Raw genomic sequence first — 15,766 nt, 5'->3', positions numbered from 1 at the left:
GTCTGGTCCTAATGGTTGCTTCTTGACCTGCATACAGATTTCTCAGGAGGCAGGTAAGGTGGTCTGGCATTCCCATCTTTTTAAAGATTTTCCACAGTTTGTTGTGATCTACATAGTCAAAGGCTTTGGCATAATCACTAAAGCAGAAGTAGATGTTTTTCTGGAACTTTCTTGCTTGTTTTGATGATTCAACAGATGTTGTCAATTTGATCTCTGGTTCCTCTGCCTTTTCTAAATTCAGCTTGAACACGTGGAAGTTTACGATTCACACACTGTTGAAGCCTAGCTTGGAGAATTTTGAGCATTATTTTGCTAGTGTGTGAGATAAGTGCAATTGTGAGGTAGTTTGAACATTCTTTGGCATTGCCCTTCTTTGAGATTGGAATGAAAACTGACTTTTTCCAGTCCTGTGGCCACTGCTGAGTTTTTCAAATTTGCTGGCATACTGAATGCAGCACTTTCACAGCATCATCTTTTATTATTTGAAATAGCTCAACTGGAATTGCATCACCTCTTCTAGCTTTGTTCATAGTGATGCTTCTTAAAGCCTACCTGACTTCATCTTCCACGATGTCTGGCTGTAGTAAGTGATCATACCATTGTGATTATCTGGGTCATGAAGATCTTTTTTGTATAGTTCTTCTGTGTATTCTTGCCACCTCTTCTTAATATCTTCTGCTTCTGTTAGGTCCATATCATTTCTCTCCTTTATTGTGTTCATCTTTGCATGACATGTTCCCTTGGTATCTCTAATTTTCTTGAAGAGATCTCTAGTCTTTCTTATTCTATTGTTTTCCTCTATTTCTTTGCATTGATTGCTGAGGAAGGCTTTCTTATCTCTCCTTGCTATTCTTTGGAACTCTGCATTCAAACGGGTATATCTTTCCTTTTCTCCTTTCACTTCCTTTTTCATGTCTTTCACTTCTTTTCTCAGCTATTTATAAGGCCTCCTCAGACAACCATTTTGCCTTTTTGCATTTCTTTTTCTTGGGGATGGTTTTGATCACTGCCTCCTGTACAATGTCACAAACCTCTGTCCATAATTTTTCTGGCACTCTTTCAGATCTAGTATCTTGAATCTATTTGTTACTTCCACTGTATAATCATAAGGGATTTGATTTAGGTCATACCTGAATGGTCTAATGGTTTTCCCTACTTTCTTCAATTTAAGTCTGAATTTGGCAATAAGGAGTTCATGATCTGAGCCACAGTCAGCTCCCAGTTTTGTTTTTGCTGACTGTATAGGGCTTCTCCATCTTTGGCTGCAAGCAATATAATCAGTCTGATTTCTGTACTGACCATCTGGTGATGTCCATGTGTAGAGTATTCTCTTGTGTTGTTGGAAGATGGTATTTGCTATGACCAGTGCGTTCTCTTGGCAAAAATGTGTTAGCCTTTGCCCTGCTTCATTTTGTACTCCAAAGCCAAATTTGCCTGTTACTCCAGGTATCTCTTGACTTTCTGCTTTTGCATTCCAGTCCCCTATGATGAAAAGGACACCTTTCTTGGGCGTTTTTTTTTTTTCCTAGAAGGTCTTGTAGGTCTTCATAGAACCATTCAATTTCAGCTTCTTCAGCATTACTGGTTGGGGGATAGACTCGGATTACTGTGATATTGAATGGTTTGTCTTGGAAATGAACAGAGATCATTCTGTCATTTTTGAGATTGCACCAAGTACTGCATTTTGGAGTATGTTGACTATGTGGGCTACTCCATTTATACTAAGGGATTCTTGCCCACAGTAGTAGATATAATGGTCATCTGAATTAAATTCATCCATTCCAGTCCATTTTAGTTCACTGATTCCTAAAATGTCAATGTTCACCCTTGCCATCTCCTGTTTGACCACTTCTACTAATTTACCTTGATTCAAGGACCTAACATTCCAGGTTCCTATGCAATATTGCTTTTTACAGCATTGGACTCTACTTCCATTGTCAGTCACATCCATAACTGGGCATTGTTTTTGTTTTGGCTCTGTCACTTCACTCTTTCTGGAGTTATTTCTCCACTCTTCTCCAGTAGCATATTGGGCACCTACTGACCTGGGGAGTTCATATTTCAGTGTCATAATTTTTTGCCTTTTCCTACTCTTCATGGGGTTCTCAAGGCAAGAATACTGAAGTGGTTTGCCAAATTTGTTAGCCTCATTACCCTGATAACAATAGCCTGTGCATATCAACCCTTGTACCCTTTGGGGTCACCAAGTTCTTTGAAGGAGCTGTTATATACAAAGAACCTCACATTTTCTTGCATGTAGGGGACTGTAAATGACAGAGTGAGTGAATAATCCATCTGCTAAAAGAATTTTCAAACATGTTCTTTTTCAACTGGTTTAATCACTTATCTACAACCAGACAAGTTTCTTAAACTCTCTCTGCCCTCAAAAATCAGAACGACATCATGTAAAGAAAATATAACCCAGAAATAATCTGTCAGATATGCAGATTAAACACCTTAATAAATAAGAAACCTTGGTGAGAGACAATTTTTACTATATGCACTATTGGAATGTCAGAGGTGTAATCACATAGGCATATTCCTTTTTCAATTAATTTTAAAAAATAAAAATAATAAAATTATCTTCATTTTAACTCACCTAGTAAAATAGTATACTGTGAATTTTGTCTTCTGTTATACAAAGATATGTCCTACCATGGAAATACAGAACAATTAAATAAACGACTAGAAGTAACATTAGATTTAATCTAGTCCAGAGGCATTCAACCATTTTGAGGACAACCACAGTAAGAAATACATTTTATACTGCAGCATGGTACACATAAACAAATATGCAACTAACACAAAAGTTTCACAATACAGAACTTATCATTACCTGGAAAGAACTCTGATACTCTTGTTTGAAAAAAATGTATCCAGTCCAACATCCACTCCAACCTCAATAAATGTATTGATGAAGAACATATGCTTCAGCTTGGATAAACATATACAGTCACACAGCTAAGTCATTCATTTAGCTCCTACTACATGCCAGCATTGTTTATAGAAGGTGACAAATGAAGTGCAAGCACTCCTGACATCATGGAAGCTGCAAATGGCTGGACAGACAAAGGCAACCAACTGTACAGTAAGATCCCCATGCAGTGAAGTATGAACAAGGACCACTAAAAAGGAGCCTCTAAATCAGACAGGGAGAGTGGAGGAAGACCAGTGGGATGACAGTAAAGACCAGACTAATCCTAGCTCTCCTTGATTTCCATCATGTTGCCTCAGTTCATCCAAGGTATTTCTTTTAACAAACATCCAGGGAACATCTACTGTGGGTATAAATTAAATCCACCTCAAACTAAATAACTCACAAATACTCATAACTCCCTCCTTTTTAGATTCTATTTGTGTTTTTTCTTCAAATCTTTTCTCCTTCTTAAAATATATGAAAATAATGGGCTTCTGTTTTATTAACTAGAAAACAGACACACATACACACAAAGCTCTAAGCCTCCTCTGGATAATCCAAAACTATTCTTACACAAAGCTTGAGGCATACCTAGAAACATAAAGAAAATGTAATTCCAAATGGAACCAGTTAACTAGCTCAGAGATAAAACTGGAGGTTAACAAGTTGTGAAAATGTCAATTAACTCAAGATATGAATCTTTCCACTGAAAATAAAGTCATGGGTATTACTTCAACACCTACTTCAAGAAGTTTGATACTTCTGTAAGGTCTAATAGCACCTGACACTATTTTTCTATCTTACCTCCTGATTCCTTGGCTATAGGTCATTTCTCTTCCTTGACCTTCACTAATATTCTTGCTAAGTTGTCCTCCTTCATCAGTCAGACTCAGTTGTTTTTCCCACTTCTACCTTCATCTTTGCCTACAACTTCATCTAACATTTCCAAAAGATAAAGATATGCTAAGAATGGTTTATCAATATCACAGAATTAAATACTTTGCTTAAAATTCATTCTCTAGGAGAGTATCTGAAAATAATTTCAGCAAAATTCCTTTTAATTGTATTATCTCTATGTGATTAATTCTATGTTCATTATCTCTGGTATTTGCCATTCAAACCCTAGCATGTTACTTAACTTTTTCCAGTTCAACCATCCATATTTCTAAATTGAAGTTAATAAAACATGCTTTTACCATACTCTCAGGGATACCATAAGGATTAATAAAAATAAATGATAAGTACTTTGGAACTCTTGGGAAGGAAGAGTATACAAACTGGACTTGTATATATCTGTTTAAATATACACTGGAGTGATGCTAAATGTGGGTAATACTTTCTTTTAAAAAGATCCAAATATACTTTAAGATCCAGAACTAAACTTTGTAATTTTTAAATCTTTAAGTTAGATCTAAAAGTAAGCATTTTGATGCAGCTGTGATCTTCCAACATGCACAAAAAATTTGTAAATAGACATTACTATCTATTGTCTTTCGTAAATTTGCTTTGGTTTCAGAAAATGTCCAGTTTAGATAAAAGACTTAAACTAATAGCAATCATTTATTGAATGCACTATTACAGGTCATGCACATTAAACACTACTATCTTTTCTCCTAGATTTACTTGTTTTAAAAAGTTAGAAATTGTCCATTTCTAGATAAAAGACTAAAACTAATAACCATTAAACAAATGGATTCTAGTACCAATTCCAACATGCAGAGGTGGTTTCTCACGCCAACAATAAGCAGTGCTCTGGACAACAGCTAGGTATCCTACAATTCAACTCAGTTCTGACACGATCTACCTGGAGAAAGCCTCAGACTTCACAGGTTGACAGCTCAGTTCCACAAGACCACCCTCTCCTGCAACTTCAGGCACCAATCTAAAGCCCAGGTTGTTAGAAATGTTTCTAACCAACTAGCTTCAGATTTGGAGAAGGCAATGGCAACCCACTCCAGTACTATTACCTGGAAAATCCCATGGGCAGAGGAGCCTGGTAGGCTGCAGTCCATGGGGTCACGAAGAGTCAGACACGCCTGAATGATTTCACTTCCACTTTTCACTTTCAGGCATTGGAGAAGGAAATGGCAACCCACTCCAGTGTTCTTGCCTGGAGAATCCCAGGGACAGGGGAACCTGGTGGGCTTCCGTCTATGGGGTCAGGCAGAGTCGGACAGGACTGAAGCGACTTAGCAGCAGCTACAGATTAGATGTTCCCACGACCTCCTCCTTGGTCCAAACAACTTGTTAGAGCAGTTCAGAAAACTCAGAGAAGCATTTTATTTATTTTACTACTGTTTCATTATAAATAGGTATGTATCAGGAAGCCATATGGAAGAGACATATAACACAAGGTATGGGGAAAGGGCAAGGAACTTCCATTCCTTCTCCAGGTACACCACTCTCCCCAAATCTCCATGTGTTTGCCAGCCCAAAAGCTCTCTGAATTTTGCCCTTTTTGTTTTTTTATGGAAGCTTCATTACATAGTTGTGATAGATTAAATCATCAGCCACTGGCAGACTTCCCTAGTGGTCCAGTGATTAAGAATCCACCTTGCAATGCAGGGGACTCAGGTATGATCCCTGGTCCTGGAAGATACCACATGCCATGGCGCAACTAAGCCCAAAAGCAGTAACTATTGAAGCCCGCATGCCCTAGAAGCCATACGCCACAGCAAGAAGCCCATGCACCAGAACTAGAGAGAAGTCTCCACTCACGACAACTAGAGAAATCCAGCATGCAGCAATAAAGACCCAGCACAGCCATAAATAAATAAATTTTTTTAAAAAGTCACTGGCCATTGGTAACTGATTTGACTTCAAGCCCCTCTCCTCTCCCTAGAGATTGCAGGGATATTGGGGGAGGAACGGGCACGGGGATGAGACTGAGACTTCTAACCCTCTAATCACAAGGTTGGTTCCCCGGGCAAAGGGCCCTCATGCTTGGGTGCTTTCCAAAAGTCACCTCATTAACCTAACAGAAGACACCTTTTTTCAAAACTTAGGAAATTCCAAGGGTTTGAGGAACTATAAGTGAGAAACTATGAACACAGACCAAATATATTTGAGAATTATATTTTGGTCATGTGAATGATGAAATACATGTTTTTCTAATAAATCACAGTATCATAGAAATCACTTATTAAATGCTTATTATGGGTCACACACTTTACACCATCTTACTTGGAACCCAAAAGCACATAAAACAATGAAATCTGTATTACTGTCTCTATATTGCAAATGAGGAAGTTAAATCTCAGTGAAGTTCAGTGCCTTGCTGAGACGCCATGTTTGTATCCATTATGGAGTCAGAGGTGGGACTAATGTGCCTAGCAGCAAAACCTGCCCTCAATCACCAGAATATGATGACTTCTTTCCAAATTCTGGCTTTTTCAGGGTCTAAGAAAACAAATACATTAAGTGAGATTAAAGCACCCATCCAATTATTTAAATGGATTAGTCTTTTCAATTTTAAGCCACAAAAACAACAGACAATAAAGTCCTGCAGAAGCCCTACTCACTTCTAATAGGTATGAATGTGTTATTCCCAGAGATAGCACGACCTTTAAGCTGTGGGAAATGAAAATAAGACACCATCACAAAGAAGCATTGAGACACACACTTTAAAGTCCTGGAAACAGAGAATCTTCAGCAGGGATGTTTACAGGAAAGACAAAATCTAAAGCAATACTGTATCATTCATATAATTCATGGATTAAATAATTCATTCTTTCTCTCAAAAATCTCACCCACTTCTTACATAGTAACCTTTTCATTATATTACTTAACTTACACACAACGTTTCAGCAGCTTTCCCCAGTTTAAGCAAGGCCAATCAGTGACCAACCCAGGCACGACTTTCTAGATATGCACAACTGGTAGGAAAATATTAATAAAGTGTGAAAACATCCACTATTTCATACAGTCTTTTCCCGGGCCCATCTGTTTCCCAAAAGTTACAATTTACTCTAGTGTATGAGTTGTGTTTGGTTGCTCAGTAGTGTCCAGCTCTTCGAATTATAGCCCACCAGGCTCCTCTGTCCAGGAAATTCTCCAAGCAAGAATACTGGAGTGGGTTGCCATTTACTCCTCCAGGGGATCTTCCCGACCCAGGGATCGAACTTGGGTCTCCAGTGTCTCCTGCATGGGCAGGCAGGTTCTTTGCCACTAGGAACAGTGTATTAGCCTGAGAAACATCCTGTTCCCTGTCTCTTTACCCTATTATGTATGAAGGAAAAAAAAATTCATTGCTGGTCTACCATCAAGAGAAGTAATGGAGAGGAGTAACAAGGAGAAGGAAAGATTGGTCCAATGGAAAGAAATGGGGAAAGAAGGTAGTGAGGATGAGAGGGAGGTACTTTAAAATGATAAGAGGAGAAAGAGAAGATGATGAACTGCCACAGGGCTCCCAGTTCTAAACACCAAGTTCCAAACTCAACTCTGATTCTATTTCTGACCTTGGGCAAATCTCTTGTTTCTCTGTATCCTAATGTAGCTCCAAGAAGTGAGCAAAAGTAAAGCCAGAAGAAAGTTTCTTATAGAACCTATTGAAATGCCTATCTCCACTACTGATTTTAAAAAAGCTAAGCCAGCTCTGACCAAAAAAAAAAAAAACCCACCAATTTAGTATTAATAAACTTTCTAATTTTCTAGAATGGTGTTTAACTCAATAATACAAATCACTTAGTATCAACCTTCCCTCTGCCTGTATCTTCCTTTATAAATACATTCTATTCTCAAGTTTGCTTCTAGAACATTTTCCGTAACATTTTGTCTTCTACTTACTCCACTCCTTTAACTAAATGCCTTATTCTTAAAAAATAGAATTCCACCTCCCTTAAGTATTAGTGCCTTCAAGCTCCTTAGTTGATCTGATCCATCCCACCCTCAGTGTATCCAGTTATATTTTTAATCTCCCCAACCTCTATTCTTTCCTGCTACTCTTCTCACAGGCCCTATGCAACATACAGTGTCTCTTTGTGATAAACTGACAATCTAAATTCAATGCCTTGTTGTCAAGTCAAACACTGAGACACAGATTACCACCTCCCTGCTTTAACATCGATACTTCAGTGCATGCAGCCTTGAGCTAAAATGATACCGGCTGCCAAATGACACTGATATCTCCAATACTGTCTATTTTCCTCTATATCGCAGCTCAATTTCAGAACTGTAGTTTTTCAGAGGTTTTTCTTTTCTGTAGGAATAAATTGACACAGTATAAATTATTTTGTCCCATTTAGTTTTCATTATACCCAACTGTCTTCATTTTTAACAAAATCTTTGAAAGTTGTGGTCTCGTACCTTATGCTGTCAATTCTCTTTTTATATCAGCTTCTGTACATTCATACTTCCTTCTACATTCTTACCCAGGATACCTAGAACTCAATAATACCCACTCATTGACTTTATTTGCCCACATTTCTCAAGAGTTATCAACCAGAATCACACCCAAGACTAAATCCCTGCTTGGCCACTTGCTAGTCATGTGACCTTGCACAAATTACTTGTCTCTCTAACCCTGAATCACCTTCCTTATTAACATGGGGATATGAAAACAAGGTACAGAAGGCATGAAATGTGTCTAACAGCATCCATGCCTGCCAACAAGTAAGGCGAAACAAATCCTGGCCTCCTCCTTCCTTCCACTTTACAATGTTCATTTTTACTATAACACAATCCTTTAGAATTTTTAAATTAATGCTGAGTGTGAGAAAAAAGCAAAGCAGATGTAGACAAACCTTTGGCCATCTAGAAAATAAATGGATTGTTCTATACAGTATACTAGCACTGAGTTCTCTTGATGTGGCTCTGGTGGAAGAGGAAAAGAAAAACTCTTCTATTTCTTTTAGCTGCTTGCAGTCCTTTCTTAAAATTAATTGTAATTTAAGCAAAACATCATAATTTAACTCTACTTATTAGGCCCAGCACAAAGTACTGACTACCTAAGACAAACAATTTACTAAATGTATGTCCCTTTGGTAAAGGACCCAAGAACCTACTCTCTAGAATAGCGAACTATTAAGTTCCCATTCCTTCAAAGTTTTGGGTAACAACATCTCCCCAACTTCATTCTTAAAGAAGTTAATCCAGTGCATTTTTTTAATATCTGTTCATCATAAGTAAATTTCAAAACAGAGATATCCTATCCAGTCCAGTTCACCTAGGCATATTGCTTCTCAGGAATTATTAATAATTGATTGTTACAATTAAATCCTACAAACTGAATTTGTGATAACCTAAAAGAATATTGTACAATGTGAATACAGTAAAAATATCTTTGTTATTTTTATTTATAATTATAATTTGTATTTATAATTTATATTTTAATTTTAAAAATTTAAAAATATAATGTATATTTATAAATATATATTTAATTTTATAAAAATTAACTGTTGGATAAAACAGAGTTCATGTTTCTGACACTTTAAATAGGCTCTTGGGAACCATGAAGTATGATTTTCAACAATTATCACATTTTAATTGTTAGCACTCATTTATCTAATAACTTTAATACTTGGAAGCCATTTGTTGAAAAATATTCACTAATCAGATGCTTTGATATTTTTTTAAATAAAACTATTTCTGAATTAATAAGTTCACTAAAATGCATGCTCTGTGCCTAATCTTATTTGCAATTAGAGAACTATTACTGCTTCAATTTTTAAAAACTCTCTTGAAATCAGTCAAAGGATTTAAGACTAAATTAGTATCTAAGACATATAAGTGGCTTTGAATTTTTAAAAAATTATCTGGTCATGTCTCTTCAACAAGAGCATCAAATGGTTCACTTTTAAGGTTCTCTAGCAAAACAACTCTAATTTGATAAATCAACATACCCATGTTTAGAAACTTTACAACCAAATAAATATACCTTACATGAGATTTTCACATTGACATGAACTCCCCTCAACATACTCACTTTATCTTTTATTTGACCCCCACTCATCAAAAAACCTACTTGTGCACAATGGAAACTCTATTTTACCATTTAAGCTAGAATAAAATAATGTGAATCCTCTGCCTACATAATTAGCATTCAAGAACTAATGTTTCTAACAAGTATATCATTAAAAAGCATTTACACATTAGCAACTAGTACAGTTTCACTTAACACCACTATAAACAAGTTATATTCCCTCTCAACACATACTTAAATAATCCAATTACATCTTAGAGCTCCCTTCAAGAATGTCTAATATAGTAAAGAAAAATACTTATCTCTTAACTCATGTTGCTTCTACTTAAGGGGTTGCCTCAAACTCTCTGTGAAATGAGGCAAGACAGACTGATGTAAATAAATTATGAATGAAATTATTAATATAGCAGTTTCTTATTATTTTAGGTGGTGATTTGAAGTGTGATCAAAGAAAGACATCAAAAGTATTTATCAGAGAAAATGGTAAATCTCAATAGGGAAGAGTTCAATACAGCCCAGAGGTTTTAGAACACAAGTATAAAGCCCAGATACGTCAAGCTGAATCCCAGCTCCATTGATTTTATGTTAAATTAAATTCAACTTCAGCAGCAACCTAAATGCCCACCCACAGATGAAGAAGGTGTGGTACATATACATAATGGTACATTACTCAGCCATAAAAAGGGATGACATTGGGTCATTCACAGTGATATGGATGAACCTTGTCTGTCATATAGAGTGAATAAGCCAGAATGAGAAAAACCAGTTATCATGTATTTACACATATATGTAGAATCTAGAAAAATTGTACTGATGAAGCTATTGGCAGGGCAGGATTAGAGACTGCAGAGGTACAAAACGGAGCTGTGGATACAGCAGGGGAAGGAAAGGGTGGCATGAATTGAGAGAGTAGCATTGACATATATACATACCGTGTGTAAAATAGCTAGCTAGTGGGAAGCTGATGCATACAGCAGAGCGAGCTCAGCTCTGGTCTGTGATGACCTACAGAGATAGGATGGGGCAAGGGGAGGCTGGAGGGAGGCGATATATGTATACAGATAGTTGATTCACATTGTTGTATAGCAGAAACCAACACAATATTGTAAAGCAATTATGCTGTTGTTTAGTGGCTAAGTCTTGTCCAACTCTTTGCAACCCCATTGACTGTAGCCCACCAGGCTCCTCTGTCCTTGAAATTTTCGAGGCAAGAATAATAGAGTGAGTTGCCATTTCCTTCTCCAAAAGCGATTATACTCCAAATTTAAAAAAAAAAAAAATCACCTTCTCAAGTTACTCAAAGTCTTTAAATCTCAATTTCCTCTTCTGTGAAATGGAACTCTTAAGAGTATCCTCCTCTTTGGGAGGTTGAGAGGATTCAATGAGATTATCTATGTAAAAGCACCTAAAACAGCACCTGATGCATTATGAATACTCTATAAACATTGACCATTATCATCATCTCACTGCACTGTTAAAAAAAAGGGGGGGGGGCATGTAACAGTAGTTGAATAAATTCTTCTACACACAAACAAGACCAATGGACAGACCCCATGCCATCTAATGAACCCCTATATTCAGACCACCGAGTCTCAGCTTCTATTCATTAGACCTTAAGCTGCCTCTCACTGAGAGCCTATATCTCATCTGAACACCCAAAAGAACAATTTGGTTTCTCACACTATATTACATTATATTAATATGTAAATTCATCACTTTAACAAGAAAATCACAAACAAATAGTTCATTCAAGACTCATTTTATTCATAACAGTCTCAAAACTTGTCCCTAAAATTGGATTTTAGTTATAGTTAAATGAAGTAAACAAATTCACATCCAAATTCATTCAGTGGTGTCAAAAAAAATCAATATAAACAGACAGAGAAAGAGACAGTCCACTAAACATGGATTGCTAAATGTTAAGAAGAAAATTCATCATTACTTAAGAGGATAAGCTTAAATGGTGAACAAATGCTACTAATTTACCCAAGTAATGAGCCCTTGTTTTATGACTGCATTCAATAACTGCATAGAGGTCAGAGCCTTAAAATGAAAACAGCTATATGTAAAAGAGGAAAGTTTCATTCTTAAAGAACCTTATCTTTATTGAAAAATTTCTGGATAATAAAAAGATAAAAGGTTACAGTGCAATATGAGCAGTTTTTTCCACCTAGAATGAATCTCCTAACAAAATACTCCAAAAAACTTAACTCCTTTTTCCCTAAGGTTTGTTTATAATTAGAAATTAGATTCCTCAATAATTCAATGACTGAAACTTTTACTAAAATCAAATTACTTCTTTAATTAAATTTTCACCTAATATATAAGTTCTGCTGGCAGGTGTCATCTCTACAGATAATAAAGCCTTGCTATATTTATTAAATCAGTTTTTTCTTTATGCTCATCCTTTCCTTTGACTTGACATTCTTATAGTATTTAATTATTGGTAAATTAAATTACCAATAAATTACTAAGGTATTCTGATAAATACTCTGGTGAACATAATATTTACAACGTCCCTATTTTTCATTCTATCATAAAGAGTGTTCAAGCTAAAATATTTTACTCTTTCAGATTTTTAAAATTCTCATTTGGAAAGAGGATAGCTAGTGAGGAAAGATATTTACAATTTTATTAGCATCAGTGACTATGTTCAGGATTTGAAAATCTCAAGAACAGAATCAAGATATGTGCATAAAATCGACATTAGGTTCAAAAGTTCTTGCCGCAAAAAGTGCATTTATAAAGCAGATTCATCCAACTAAATATATGAAAGATGCATAAAATATGGTCATTGCATTTTAATTACTTACAATTTTAATCTTTAAGTATTTGTTTAAAAAACAAAAGTAGTTAAATTATTATTAAGGCTTCCTGTTAAATGCTCTGGAATTTGTAAATCTCCAAAAAAACCTCATCAAACCTCACTTTCACTATAGATACCACTTTAAATTTACTGAATTTCATTGACAATAAATCAAAGACAGTAAAACCCTTATGTATGTGACTGTTTTGTGTACACGTTTGAAATCACATAGTCATCCGTCTCTAGACCTTAAGTCTATGATGACGTAGGCAAAATGCTTTACCATCACTTTTCTCACTACTAAAATTAATGATAAAACTGAGAAAAGTGATTAAGTGACTTAGTCAAAGATAACAGCCAACTGTCAGCAATTTTACTTTTTTTAAAACTAGGTTTCTTAGCTTTCTAGTTCAAACAGGAAGGAAAAAAAATATCCTTAAGAGTATCATCTGAGAGAGAGAGCAACATCTGAGAGAAAAGAATATACACTTTATGGATACTACCATTCCCAAAGATGTGGGAATATCTAAATTTTACACAAACACTAACAAAAAAGAAAAGAAAAGCCAAAAAACAAACCACGAACCTTCTGAATTCCAAATCACTAACTAGTCAAACAGAAAGAGTCAAGTACAGTCTCTGTATTGTACCGTCGCTGGCCCCCTCCCTCAGCTGTTGTACATTTCTACCTAGTTTATTACTAGGAAACAGATTTCAGCCTTCATAATGCTTTCCAATGGGCTTTTCTTAGCAAATGTCTGCACTCCTCAGCCAAGGCCGTTAAGGTAACTTAATCTCTCATGCACTGCTCAGTGCGGGGGGCGGGGATGCTGATTCCCAATTTAAAAATGAATTATTTGGGTTTTTCTGAATTAAGAGTAACTACGAAACCTGGAATCATAATTTCAATTCAGCTGTTAACTTGAAGGTTCGCAGGACAAATAAAAGCTTAGGGAATCGAAGATGATGCTGGGGAAGGGGGTGCAGAGAGAGTACGAGAAAGATGCTGGTCCATTCCGAGATGATGCAGGAATGACATGGCACCTGGACAACACAAGTCCCAGTGCACCCCCCTCTCAGAGTCTCTGCCTCGGTTTCTCTCACGTATGCCTGGAGCTGTGAGTAGGTGCACACGCAAACAAAACCACCTTTTATTGTTGGACTCCTTAGGAAAACGGTGGGGAAGCGTCGCGGGTTAAAGCCTCACCACAACAAACGATTTCTTTCTCCTCGAACCCCGCCTCCCCTGCTAGGGGCAGGCGACGACTGTCTCGAACAGTAGACAGCTGACAGGAGCCGAAAACCAGGGCGAGAAGGAAAGCATCTCCAAGGGGGGAGGGGCAGGGAAATGAACCCCACAGCCTCGCGGAGAGCCCGGGGAGGCTGACAGGAAAAGGAGGAGGATATTGAGCCGGGAAAACAGAAAGGGGACTGGGAAGCGCCCGGGAGCGCTACGCATTCAGGCCGTCCCCCGGGCTGGCGCGCACCGGGCGGGAGGGGGAAGTCATCCTGGGGCGGACCCCCTCCCCGACTCCCAGACCGGAGGACGGGGAGGAAATGGCTTTGTATCGCAGGATGAAAGGCAGACAGGAGGGCCACCAGGCGGGGAGGGACAGAGGATGCCCGGAGCCGGGACGACCCCGCCCGCCCTCACTGACACTGCCGCTCTTCCCTCAGATCCGCTGCAGCCCCTGGTTCAGCCTCGGGCTCCTGCCCTCGACGCTTCAGCGGCCTGAAGAGGGGTCGCCCCCTCCTCTCACCCTCCCCCTCGCGTGCTCACCTGCCCACGAAGTTCTCGAGCACCGAGCTCTTGCCGGCGCTCTGGCCGCCCACCACGGCGATCTGAGGCAGCTCCAGCAGGCAGCTCTGTCCCAGCGCGGAGAAGGCATCCTGCAGACGGTTCACCAGAGGGATGAGCTCCTCCATCTCCCGATTCCCCATTGTGCCTGCGCCGCCGGCTGCCCGCTAGTCCCTGCTAGTCTCTGCGACCTGGCAGGGAGCCGGGGCCGCGCCGCCCTCGCCGCGCTGGGTTTAGTCAGCCGGGTACAGCCAGACGTCGGATCCCGCCACTGTCCGGCCTCTAGTGCGCTCCTGACAGCAACGGCCCCGAAGCGCGCCTGCGCAGGCGAGGGGGGGCGTGGCCTGATTTCGCGACCGCCCCGCCCTCGCCGCGATGGGCGGCTGCTGTGCGCTAGGCTTCGCAGCTAGACATCCCCGCCCGGCGCGCATGCACTGCCTCCCAGCTGCGGCCAGATGCCACCGCCTCTGTCATCTGGTGCCAAGGTTCAGAGATAGAGTTAACAGCACTTGGTCAGGGAACGGCATGAAATAGCAGCACCAGCCGACAGCACCGTTCCCTTTCAGTAGCTACTATAAGCCAAAGTCCAGTGGAAAGCACTCTACTGGTAACAGCTCAGCACTGTCGCCACCGGCCGCAGCAGCAGCTCAGATGCCACCACCAGCGCAATGCCTCCAGAGTGCACCTCCCGAAAGGAAATCTCTTGTTCTCACGGCCCACTCCAGAACCCTGGCTTTTCTCGGGGTGGCCGGCCTTTTGGAGTCTTAAATTCTTCAATCTGACATCCGTTTCAGGCCCTGCGTATTCTGACCCTACCTAATCATACAACTTGAACCGCTGGGTTCTTCTAGCCCTGCAGAAGCAAAGGTAGAGTCCATTGTGCTTACCTGGCACCACTCGCCCTCTTCAAGTTCATTCTGTCCTTTGTGACTCTTCACTCCATTTCTCCTCCTAATCTACCTCCTATGGGCTCTGTCAATAACCATGTATTCTGCTCCCATTCTCTTAAATTTAGCGAACTAAGTGACTGCGTTGGATCTTATGCTTTGTGTTGGGGACACAGAAGGATAAATTGTCATGCTTCTCTCAGCCTCCTTGGACAGATCCTCATTTCAAATACTCATACTACTCAGGATTTAATTCATGAACGTTTTAGTCTACCTAAGGACTTCCCCATGGCATTAACTACACATAATGACTAGTTCAGTTCAGTAGCTCAGTCGTGTCTGACTCTTTGCGACTCCATGAAACGCAGCACACCAGGCTTCCCTGTCCATCACCAACTCCGGGAGTTTACCCAAACTCGTGTCCATTGAGTCGGTAATG

General features: G+C 39.2%; 1 protein-coding gene across 11 annotated transcripts in view; it reads right to left on the bottom strand.

Annotated features, from left to right (window-relative positions):
- The window catches only part of DNM3 (dynamin 3), a 649,041-nt gene extending 634,289 nt beyond the window's left edge, over positions 1-14,752 (bottom strand). For 7 of the 11 annotated variants that reach the window (XM_027564824.1, XM_027564820.1, XM_027564823.1 and 4 more), the window contains exon 1: positions 14,423-14,752. In XM_027564824.1, coding sequence (XP_027420625.1) covers positions 14,423-14,583 — 161 coding nt within the window. In that variant the 5' untranslated portion in view covers positions 14,584-14,752. The remainder of the gene's footprint in view (positions 1-14,422) is intronic. The other 4 variants (XM_027564826.1, XM_027564819.1, XM_027564822.1 and 1 more) reach the window with 1 other exon arrangement.
- Between the last annotated feature and the right edge of the window lie 1,014 nt (positions 14,753-15,766).

Source organism: Bos indicus x Bos taurus, chromosome 16, assembly GCF_003369695.1.
Source record: "Bos indicus x Bos taurus breed Angus x Brahman F1 hybrid chromosome 16, Bos_hybrid_MaternalHap_v2.0, whole genome shotgun sequence".
Classification (NCBI taxonomy): Eukaryota; Metazoa; Chordata; class Mammalia; order Artiodactyla; family Bovidae; genus Bos; species Bos indicus x Bos taurus.
Note: the sequence above shows the minus strand (reverse complement) of the source record. Positions and strands in the feature narration are given on the sequence as shown.